This window comes from Aegilops tauschii, chromosome 5, assembly GCF_002575655.3.
Source record: "Aegilops tauschii subsp. strangulata cultivar AL8/78 chromosome 5, Aet v6.0, whole genome shotgun sequence".
NCBI classification, from domain to species: Eukaryota; Viridiplantae; Streptophyta; class Magnoliopsida; order Poales; family Poaceae; genus Aegilops; species Aegilops tauschii.
Window position 1 is genome coordinate 237,812,769 of NC_053039.3, and position 10,588 is coordinate 237,823,356.

Below are 10,588 nucleotides of genomic sequence, written 5' to 3' on the forward strand. Positions count from 1 at the left end.
ACCAGGGAGGAGCTTCGATGGCGTGCCGCCGCAGACGAGCCTGGCGGGGGGGGGGGGGGGGGGGATTAGTGGTGAGCTGGAGGTAGAATCCCCGGCGGTAGCTCCTCCGACGGGATGTTGGCCAGTGCGTCCGCCCGCGCGGCCTGATGTTGAGCTGCGAGGGATTCGCCGTCCGGAAGGACGCCCACCGAGCCGCCTACGCTGGAATCGCCGATTCGGCCTCCTGGATTGCCCAAAACAGGAGCTCCACCTCGTCCGCGCCCTCTCCGCGAAGGTCGCATGACATGACAATTTTTTTCAGGAAGCATATCGAGTCCCGGCAAAAAGAAACTGAACACGGCAAGGATTTGCCATGCTCAAAAATCCGACGTCAGATTTGTAGCAAAACATCATCGCCCACACCCTTTCAAGATACAATCTGCTGAAGGAAATTGCCATACTCACAACAACATAAATTGACATCCTGGACAGTCAGATTTGCTATGTCTGTTCACTACAAAGAGTTAAAAAAGAAACATCATCGCTCACACCCTTTCAAGTGAACTGCCACCGATTAGCAACACCGCATACTATGTGGAACCACATAACTCGCAGCTGGTCGTAACACGTCTGTAGTGCAAACTCGACGTCCCGGGTAGGAACCAACTAGTGATGCACCACCAACAGATTTTATACAGGGAGGGGAAGGGAAAAAACCAACAGATCAGATGGATGCGCATCAAACCGCAAGGTCACACCTGTGGAAGATCTCCTCATCTTTTCCCCGCTTTACCAAATCGCCAGAAACGACCCCAAATCTTCCTTTCAGGTCAGCCGAGCAAGCAAGAGGACAGGCCAAGAAACGAGAAAGAAAAGAGAGGGAACAAGAGAAAATGGTGGACCATGGCTTTGCTGTGGCTGATGGGCCTGCCAGGTCTATTCTATCGTGGAGTCAATTCATGGCAAGATTTGGGGGAAATCTGGCCCGGATCTTGCTTTCCATGAGGCGGGATTTCCTTTGGTCATCACACTTGTTTTCTCCACCCACCTTTTCCCCACCCCATATCTCCCTGGAATCCTTTTTCATGTGCTTCGGGTGCATATAAACTCGACTCCACCCACACGCTCCTGGAAAGCCCCCTCTCTCTCATGCCAAGCGCACACACCTCCTGCCTTTCCTCTACCTCATAGCAATAGCATCCACCTCCTCCTCCATCAGGCAAAACACACGCTCGCTCTTTCTTCTCCGATGGCGGTGGCGATCGCGGAGGCTCCCTTCCATGTCTTGGCCGTGGATGACAGCGTCCTCGACAGGAAGCTCATCGAGAGGCTCCTCAAGACATCTTCTTTCCAAGGTATCAATCAATTTCATTTGCAGCATAGGAAGTTGTGTTCCTGCTATGCCATGGCATCTAAGGCAGGGTCTCTTTGTTTCCGCAGTTACCACCGTGGATTCTGGGACCAAGGCTCTCGAGTTCTTGGGGCTCCATGACGAGGACGCCTCCATTTCTTCTGTCCATGCAGACCAGCTGGTAAGAAGATAGATGGTTTATCATGTGCGAAGCCACAGTACTAGTGCTCTAAAATTGTTTCTGATTAACTAATTCCGGGTTTTGTCCTAAGCAGGACGTCGAGGTGAACGTGAACCTCATCATCACTGACTACTGCATGCCTGGGATGACAGGGTATGATCTGCTCAAGAAGATCAAGGTACCCACCTTTTCTTTACCTGAATGAAATGTTCTTGATGTGATGAGTTAGTTTGATTTGGTCTGCTCAAGCCTGAAGAGCATGGTGACTAATGGTCTCCGTCTGTCTTTTGTTGAATCAGGAGTCGTCGTCTTTCAGGGACATCCCGGTTGTGATCATGTCATCGGAGAACATACCTTCCAGAATCAACAGGTGAGCACGGTCACGGACCCAAAATCTTGTTTGTTTTGGAAACCAGATTGATTACTGATGACGCTGATTTAGAAACTTTATGGCTGAACCACCGTTAGAAAAGATTCAGATAGTCTCATCTGTTATTACTACATGTTTGATAGGCCTTGATCTAAATTTAGACACCAAGATCTCTTGGAATCCTTTATTGATTTGGGGTCACATGCCTTCTAATAAAGGAACAACCCCCACCCAGCTCACGTCGTGCTAATATTCTATCATGAAATATTTAGTGTCAAACAAATAGTGAAGATATGAAATGATACGGTTGTCGATCTTCTGAGTCGATTATCTCTATATAAAAAGGGTTATAGTCGCAGACAACTCACCACTGCCACTTGTCTATTTCTATCTGCGCATATGAAGTAAAAACCCAAATATATGGACACAAAATAAAGCTGTAAAGAAATATATCAAAAGAAGTAGACGATCTTAGAATATAGTAGCAGGATCTTAGAATGAACTCTGACAATTGCTGTTTTGTTTGTTCTGAATCAGATGCCTGGAGGAAGGAGCAAATGAGTTCTTCCTGAAACCAGTACGGCTATCAGACATGAGCAAGCTCAAGCCCCACATAATGAAAAGCAGATGCAAGGAGCACTGCCACCAGGACGAAGACCTGCTAAGCAACAGCGAGACCAACCCCACAAACAACAGCAGCAGCAGCAGCGATACCATTACCATCAGCAGCAGCAACCCCACGGACAACAGCAGCGGCGATACCATCAGCAGCAGCAACCCCACGGATAACAGCAGCGGTGATAGCAGCAACATCCGCAAAAGAAAGGCGGCAGATGACGAAATTCTAACCAAGACAAGCAGACCAAACCACAATTGTTAGCTGAAAAAAGATTATTTGACAGCCAATCTTTTTTCCTTTCTTGGTTCTTCATCTTAATCGGGTTTCTGACATCTGATTTGTATGTAAAACCTATGCTAGCTCTAGTAAACGGATACTGCTTGAATCCAGTCAGACCATGCTCGGTGTAACACGCCTGAAGTTCCAAATACCTTCAGGCCAATGAATCAGCATAGAGCTAACACGATTGTACAAACAGCTTGCTACACCTTTCACCCATGGAAACACATGCAGCCCTCAGAAAATACATCGGTATGTCACATGGTTCCCAGTAAGCTCACTGTCATATGTAACTTTAAGCACGGTTCCCTTGCCGAGGCCATAGTAGCGAGCAACAGGATCGGTCTCTAGCATGCGAGGGAGCTGAAAGATAAAAGCACCATTTTCAGCAAACTGTGGTTAAAAATAACTATATGACAACTTGATGAGGATTTTAAGAAATTGAAGGTTCATGCAAAAAGAAGCTACTAATAACGAATGCAGTTTGGCATTTTAGGCATGTGAAAAATCCAACAGGCAGACAAAAGGATAATGAGCTATGCCCACAGCGACTAAGACATTAATATACTTATCTTCAATTCTTTTATGGTAACAACACAATCAGTTAGTGTGTGGAAATACTAAATGTCTTAAACTGAGTAATACATCAAAGTTCTAGTTTAAACAAAACCAAATAAGAACACAAATAATATGGCAACCTCACAAAAAAATGTGGCAAATCAGAAAATTATCAGCATGATGTTTATGAGACGCAAGTGGTCAGGATGGTAAAATGTATCAATGGTCTCCATCATCACATCCAAGCACAACAAGGGATTGTGATCTTCCTTCAGCCACATTCATGTTGCAAACACAATCAAGCACATACTAGGAACTAACATGCAGACCAATAGGCAACAGCCAGACCAGGCTGTTCTGTGAAGGAAATAGTGACATCCAGCACGATGTAACAAAAAAAATGCTACATAGTTCACATAGCAACTTGCAATATCGTTCCCGCTGGGGAAAAAACTTGCAACGCCGGCAAGACTGAAAAAATAACATCACTGTTCTAGCATGAAACACTTGACCCCACAAAAAATGGGGAAAATAGATGGTGATCGGTGATTTGCCGTTTGCAGATTCGCAATTGAAGATTTGACACTACAAAGAGAGAAGATGAGATACAATTTCCAACGTTTTATCCTCTTCCACCTCCAACTGACCTACTCCCTCCTTTCCTCTAGCCCCATCCTTCATTCTCCAAGCCAGCTCCCAACATCACCCGCCCGATAGCCTGTTCAACCCCATTTTTGCCCAACTCATTACATAAAAGAGCTCTTAACTCATGTACCTTCTCTTCTTGTCATTCTCATCTTCAACTGGAGAGTTAACCAGCTGGCGAACCCGGCTTTGAATAGCCCTACAGCCTGCATATAGCATGACACATTGATCACGGAAATGCCCTGCCGCCTGCCGTATTAGTATTGACACGTTTATCACTGAACAGCCTGCTGCCTGCTATATACTATGCCACATTGATCACCGTGGCTTAAGAAAGGACCAGGTCAGCCACAAGAGGTGAAAATGGAGGTACAATTGATGACATTGACATCATTTCATTGTTGCTGAAATTGCAGGGCTTGCTGGACGAGTCATGACACAGCAGGAGACGCCCACAAAGTTGAGGCCAAGGGTTTTTTTTCAGAATATGATAGCGTTGGCTCCTTTTTTTTTTTGAGGGCCTGGCTCCATAGTTAGTGAAGTTCCTTCCCAAGCTTGGGGGTCACGAACTTGGCAGGGAGTGTGGAGCCTCGTAACAAATAAGGGTAGGGGAAGCTGTTGGGCACCTTGGCATTCCAATGTACTCCATATGAAGGTTTGCCAGGTCCATGAACAAGTACACCGCCGCCTCTGTGCAGCCTCCTGCTGTGGCAGCGGTGGGATTGTATAGCACTAGGAGAGTGGGGTTGAGGACAGAGTATGGAGGAGAATAATCCAATCAGGATGGAGATTCCAAGGTGGGGATTTGACACAGGGGATGAAAGAGAGATATCAAGCCCTCCTTGGTATTCAAGCATGGGGACAGGAGGGGAGCTACCTTAGGAGAAAATGTGGAGGTAGGGAAGAAGCAAAGGTAGGAGAGGACAAAGAGAAATATTGTATTCTTATATTCATATCTCGAGCAAAGGAAAAAGGAAGATAGAATAACACAGAGAAGGTGAAATTTTTCATCTATTTCTCTCTTCCCAGTGGAAAATCATCAATGCACTTGCAGATTTGAAAAACGGCAAATCCTCAGTCACCACTCTTTGGAGTGGCAAATCACTAATTTTTCCACATGGAAAATAGTTAATTAGTTCTGCGGACGTAGCGTGAGTTCCAGTAAATAATACTCAAAAACATGATCGTACAAGTCGCCAAAGTTTTAACTCTACTGGTAATATAGATAAACCATAAATCAAACAAGAAGATCAACTAAAAAATGCAAAGCACCAACTCAATGTTGCTAGAACATTTTTTTTAATACCCATTTGTGAAGAGAGACACCGTAGGCATATGACCCCTAGACTGTACATGCAGACAGTTTTGTCACTCTTTGTTTTAACAATTAGAAAATATTTTCTCCATAATAGATATTGGTTCAACCTGGTAACTGTTCTCATCTGGCTAAAGAATCCAGAAAAAAAAAACTGCATGTTCTTGAAAAAACAGAAATCTAGAAACTTTTAAAGCTTAAAGCTGGACCCAAATATTTCAATCTATGAGAACATATTTTAAATGTGCTTCCATCTTAAGAATTCTTGTTTGGCAATATAATTATAATAAATAAATGATATATACTTCTGACTCTCTAAAAAGAAACTTCTTGGATATTGCAACAATTTAGAATAAATTTATTCAGTACTGTCACCTAATTCAGATTAGTAATCAGTAATAAATTATAGATAGACGTACCTGTGAATCCTGCACATTGTACTTCTTCAGGAGCCTGGCCTTTTCTTCTGCAGTCAACACTTCATGCTTTGGCTTCAGGGCATGCGTACTAATGTTAACCAGTAACTCATTGACCTTCAGTTGGAGGAGCACATCAGTTTGAATATAAAGTGTATAATGTAGAATATATAGATAATATATCATATATGTATAGTAAAGCATCAGCTGTACACGACTAAAGTGATGAAACTACAAATAGTCGTGAAACTACGAATAAGTATTCAAGGTTTTTTTGCGAATAAGTATTCAAGGTTGAGAGCATAACTTGCAGAAACTTGTACACTGGATTCTGATTCAAACCAATAGAGTATGCTACACTACATCAAGCATTCAAGCATCAATATTGAATGCACAAAAATGTACATATAAATTAGTTGATGTGCTTTACTTAATGGCATGTCGTTTGTTTACATAATTTTAATTTCAACACAGTCAATGCTGTTGTTCATTTACAACACAGTCAATGCTGTTGTTCATTTACATAATTATAATTTCAACAAAGCCATGAATAATTATACAAAACTAACCTGAAAAATATCTACTTTAAATGTGAATTTCTCCTTAACAGACTCTTTAGCTCTAGGCATTATCTTTCCCTGCAATATCAAAATAAGTCTGGAGAAGTTCTCTCCTTCGATCTGGTCATATATCTTCTGGATAGTTGCGATTCTGACAGGTTCTGGTCCGCAGAATAGAATTTTCACCTGATATAAGAGTTAAACCATAGTTAAACCTATATGATATGCAAAAAAAAGGCTAATTTATGTTCGGGTGAACGAGCTCCGAGCACACGACTCCACCCTCGACTGCATTAACACTGGACGCCAACACCACCTCTGTCGTCGCCCTTTTATTTTCTCTCCTTATTTATCCCGCGTGTTTCTTTCCCTTTCCTGCAGAGCAGTGCCACCACAGTTACTTGCCGCCTCCTTCCGCTGCGCCGCATCCTCCTCTACTGTCGAGTCCCTCCCCGTTCACGCCGCCATTCTCGCTGGTGTCTGCGCTGGGAGTTGGTGAGGCGAGGGGCAGATCTGGGCTTTCTTTTCCCAGCAATTGCTGCTGACACCATGAGGTAGAGTGCTGTATATAGTTATTTTTGTGTTTATAGTCCCCCTTTTTAGTTGAATTTTGTAGTGACTGAAAGCTTCGCGGAGGAGGGGGGTTGGAGGTGCCATTTTTAACAAGTTGAGAGTTTGTCTTCACTGGGTAAGAGATTGTGATTCATTCGGTTGATCATTTTGTGTGAGAGTTCAAAATTGATTCTCTCGTGGAGATTATACGAGTGAAAGCCCTTGGTTGAAACTTATTTCTTAGTTAGGTCAAAGTTGCCGATCACCAAATTGTAAGCCGATCTTTTTTCTTTTCTCCGGCTCAGGCGCTGACGACGGCAATGCCGCCACCATGGCCCAAAGCTAGGGCCAGAATGTGGGGACATAGTGGGGTGTGTTCCGACAGCACAAGCTAGCTGTCGAAACTCAATGAACTATCACTAATTAGACCCCCACCCCCACCCCACACACACGTTATGTAAGCATTGAACTTCAGTACATACATACTAAATTGAGCCATCCATTTGCAGAGTGATGTTTAGATAGAGGGAGTATATTAGTATCAAGAAGGTATCAATTGCACCCGTTTTGTAGAGTGATGATAACCGTAAACAGTCTGAACCACAAGAACAACAATCTGCTACTACTATTGGAAACCTAGTAACATCATGCACCTGACACAAGTCGAAAAAAGTTGAGGTGGCGCCGGAAGGATGGGGAGGACACCGCGTCGAATAAAGTTGCCTAGGCTTCCTCCACACCACGACGAAGATCTCCATGACGGCGTCAAGAAGCTGATGGCCTCGCCTTCTCACCATCCGGCCGGGACGGTGAGATTAGGTCTTCTTTTCCTCTCCAACGGTTGCTGTTTTTTGCAGTGGTGTCGGAGGCTGGGACAAGATGGATTTCCTGATGCGGGATTGATGGTACGACGGCTGCGGATCTAGCGCTCTTTCCCGACTACGTCGATGGGATGCGGTGGATTCGGGTCCAGGTTAGCATGGGGATGTTCCCCGGTCGACGTGCCACAGGGACATGTGCCTTGCTGCTTGCAGCAGGCCTGTTCATCGACTCAGAAAGCCATTATGGCGATGGTGTTTCCCTGGATTGGGCTATGGTGGAGATTGTGCTTCTTCTCCGGCGAGCGCCTCGGCGGCGTTGGATATTGGCTGCAATTGTTAGCTTCAGTGTGTGCAGGGATCCTTATGGACCTTCTTGTATTTTTCCATGTCTTGGCATCCTCTCTGCATGGTTTTCAGGACGTCTGTCAACTCCTAGTTTCTCTAGATGTTGCCGCGTGTGTTTGTACATGTACTTTGATTGTTGATTAATGATATGCGCGGTTTAATAAAAAAAAAGTCAATGAAGAAAGGTGAGCAAAACACTGAAATCCTCTCTTTGTTCCTCCTATATTTCTCAAATTCGCAATGCTAAGTCTATCCCAGCCCAATTGGGCTCTAGCACGCTAACGAGCAATGATGCTGTAAGATGGTCCTTAATTGCTAGTACTATTGACGATGAATATGGATGCACATAGCCGGGGAAGGAGCAGTAAACTCACCTTGTCGGAGTGGTCGGAGGCGAGGAAGGTGGAAAAGGTGAGGCGCTCGATCTCGGGCTCCGGTGCCCACCACGCGCGGAACTCCGGGAGCGTGCGGGCGAGCTCGGACTCCGGCACGCTGTACCCGCGGTCCCGCAGCATCTCGAGCGCCGTGCGCCGCGCCAGGAACAGGCGGTGGCTCTCCTGGCTCGCGCGGCCGCCGCGGTCGACCATCGACGACATCCAGCCGACGACCTCGGGGACGTCATCGAACGAGGGTTCCATCACGAGGGCGGGGGCTTCGAAGGCGGCGGCGGCGGCGGCGGCACCGTTGGGCGTGCTGTCCGCCGCGTTCAGCTAGGATGGCAACTGCGGGGAGCGCATCAACTATTCCACCTACTCCCTCGGTCCGGGTTTAGTAGACCCTCTTATTTTGGGTTAAAATTTGACCTGTAAATTTAGCTAATACTCCCTCCTTTCCTAATATAAGACCTTTTACAGCGATTTTAAAATATTAACTACATATATACTAAAATGAGTGAATATAGTACATACTTCCTTCGTTCCTAAATATAGGTCTTTGTAGAGATTCCATAAGATGGACTATATACGGAGCAAAATGAATGAATCTACACTTAAAATGCATTTATATACATTCGTATGTGGTTCATAGTGAAATTTCTACAAAGACTTATATTTAGAAACGGAGAGAGTACTAAAATACGTCTAGATACATATGAATTAAAAAAACTAAAAGGTCTTATATTAGGGAACGAACGGAGTAAAATATAATAGTAATTTATACTGTATATCACAAAAATTAGACCGTGGGAAATCTATTGTTTGAACTACAAATAAAATTATATTCCTTTTTTTGGAATATACTTTATATTTTACTAGTAGTCATATAAATAGTCAAAGTCTAGCCCAAATATAAGGGGGGCTAATAAATTCGGACGAGGAGAGTAGCAGTGACATATGGGTAAGACAAAAGGAAAAATATCAAAGTATATACTCCCACCGTCCCAAATTAAGTGACTCAACTTTGTACTAGGTTTAGTACAAAATTAGTACAAAGTTGAGTCACTTATATTTTGGGATGGAGGAAGTACAAAATAAATTTGGGTAAATAATCTAATTCTCTAGGGTTTTAGTGTTTTAAACTCACTTGAACAAACATGAACTAGTTCATCAAACGCATGCTTAAATCTCTAAACAGGATCTTTTTTGTAAGAAGGAAAATAAAATGTTGACCCATATATCAATTGATGCACATAGTCCTATTAGCTTATAATACTTCTTTCTCAAACCATGCAAGAGAACTGCACATCGTTAATAGATTTTTTTTAGGCAAACACACGTTTTATTATTTCTCAATGTGAATGTTTACATGTACCATGACTCGATGATGTAGGCATAACCCTAATCGGTGAGATTTGTCCCGGTGTTCATGAATTGAAGGTGGATTCAAGTAGGAACACGAAGAACATGAGGGAAAAACATGGAGAAATCAAAGGGGAAAAACACTCTATTGTAGTGGTGGAGCTAGCGAGGGATAGTTGAGGGGGCAAAGGGTGAAATATAATTTTCTGTAGGGGCCAAACACTATATTTCTATCAATTTGTGACACCCAAAACAAAGTTTCTTCACAAAAGATCCATGGGTTGGGGTGGGGGGGGGCATGACTCCTGTAGCAACACACATAGCAAACTAGTGTTTATTTGGACAAGATTCACACCAATTACTCATCAAATCACACACAATACAAGGGATGCATTAAGATCCAAGAACAACAAGGGAAATAAAGATACAAGGTAGTTCATCCAAATCTCTAGGAGAGAAGGGTATTTAATTCCATAGAGGAATCTTCCCCTAAGGGCCTTGGCAACCATAGATGGTTCTTCTCGCCTTGAATCCGCTCATGGATCTTCTCCTAAGAGGAATACCACATGGGGAGATACATGAGATAAGCTCTATGATATGAGATCTATTCTTAGCTATCCTACAAATGAGGTAGAGGAGGTCTATATATCGTGCTAAGGGCGAAGGGATAAGTTAGGTGAAGATACAAGGCCAAGTGGCCCGTCATGCACACAGGCAAGGCCGAATGATCCGGATGGGCTCCCGGATGATCCAGACGAGGTCCCGAATAATTCGGATTCAGGGCAAGCCTTCGGGTGCCTTCGGTCACTGTAGCGGGATGATTCGGGATGGGACCCAGGCATCCGACTGATGCCCGGATGA

The 10,588-nt window shown here is 44.0% G+C and overlaps 2 protein-coding genes across 2 annotated transcripts; one reads left to right on the top strand and one right to left on the bottom strand.

Moving 5' to 3' along the window:
- The first annotated feature begins 573 nt into the window (after window positions 1-573).
- LOC109745723 (two-component response regulator ORR10) lies at window positions 574-2,985 on the top strand. Its single transcript, XM_020304839.3, has 5 exons — window positions 574-1,334; window positions 1,420-1,511; window positions 1,606-1,689; window positions 1,811-1,881; window positions 2,419-2,985. The coding sequence occupies exons 1-5, from the start codon at window positions 1,229-1,231 to the stop codon at window positions 2,759-2,761; spliced, it is 696 nt and encodes a 231-aa protein (XP_020160428.1). The 5' UTR covers window positions 574-1,228; the 3' UTR covers window positions 2,762-2,985.
- On the bottom strand, window positions 2,314-8,749 carry LOC109745722 (DNA-directed RNA polymerases IV and V subunit 5B). Its single transcript, XM_020304838.4, has 4 exons — window positions 8,366-8,749; window positions 6,283-6,459; window positions 5,717-5,830; window positions 2,314-3,142 (listed from the first exon to the last, which is right to left on the bottom strand). The coding sequence occupies exons 1-4, from the start codon at window positions 8,627-8,629 to the stop codon at window positions 3,017-3,019; spliced, it is 681 nt and encodes a 226-aa protein (XP_020160427.3). The 5' UTR covers window positions 8,630-8,749; the 3' UTR covers window positions 2,314-3,016.
- Window positions 8,750-10,588: the final 1,839 nt, after the last annotated feature.

Coding starts and splice junctions, on each gene's coding strand:
- LOC109745723 (XM_020304839.3), top strand. CDS start 1,229: ATGGCGGTGGCGATCGCGGAGGCTCCCTTCCATGTCTTGGCCGTGGAT. Junction 1,690..1,810: donor ATCTGCTCAAGAAGATCAAG/GTACCCACCTTT, acceptor TTGTTGAATCAG/GAGTCGTCGTCTTTCAGGGA. Junction 1,882..2,418: donor ATACCTTCCAGAATCAACAG/GTGAGCACGGTC, acceptor GTTCTGAATCAG/ATGCCTGGAGGAAGGAGCAA.
- LOC109745722 (XM_020304838.4), bottom strand. CDS start 8,629: ATGGAACCCTCGTTCGATGACGTCCCCGAGGTCGTCGGCTGGATGTCG. Junction 5,831..6,282: donor TTAAAGTAGATATTTTTCAG/GTTAGTTTTGTA, acceptor CTCCAACTGAAG/GTCAATGAGTTACTGGTTAA. Junction 3,143..5,716: donor ACAATGTGCAGGATTCACAG/GTACGTCTATCT, acceptor TTTATCTTTCAG/CTCCCTCGCATGCTAGAGAC.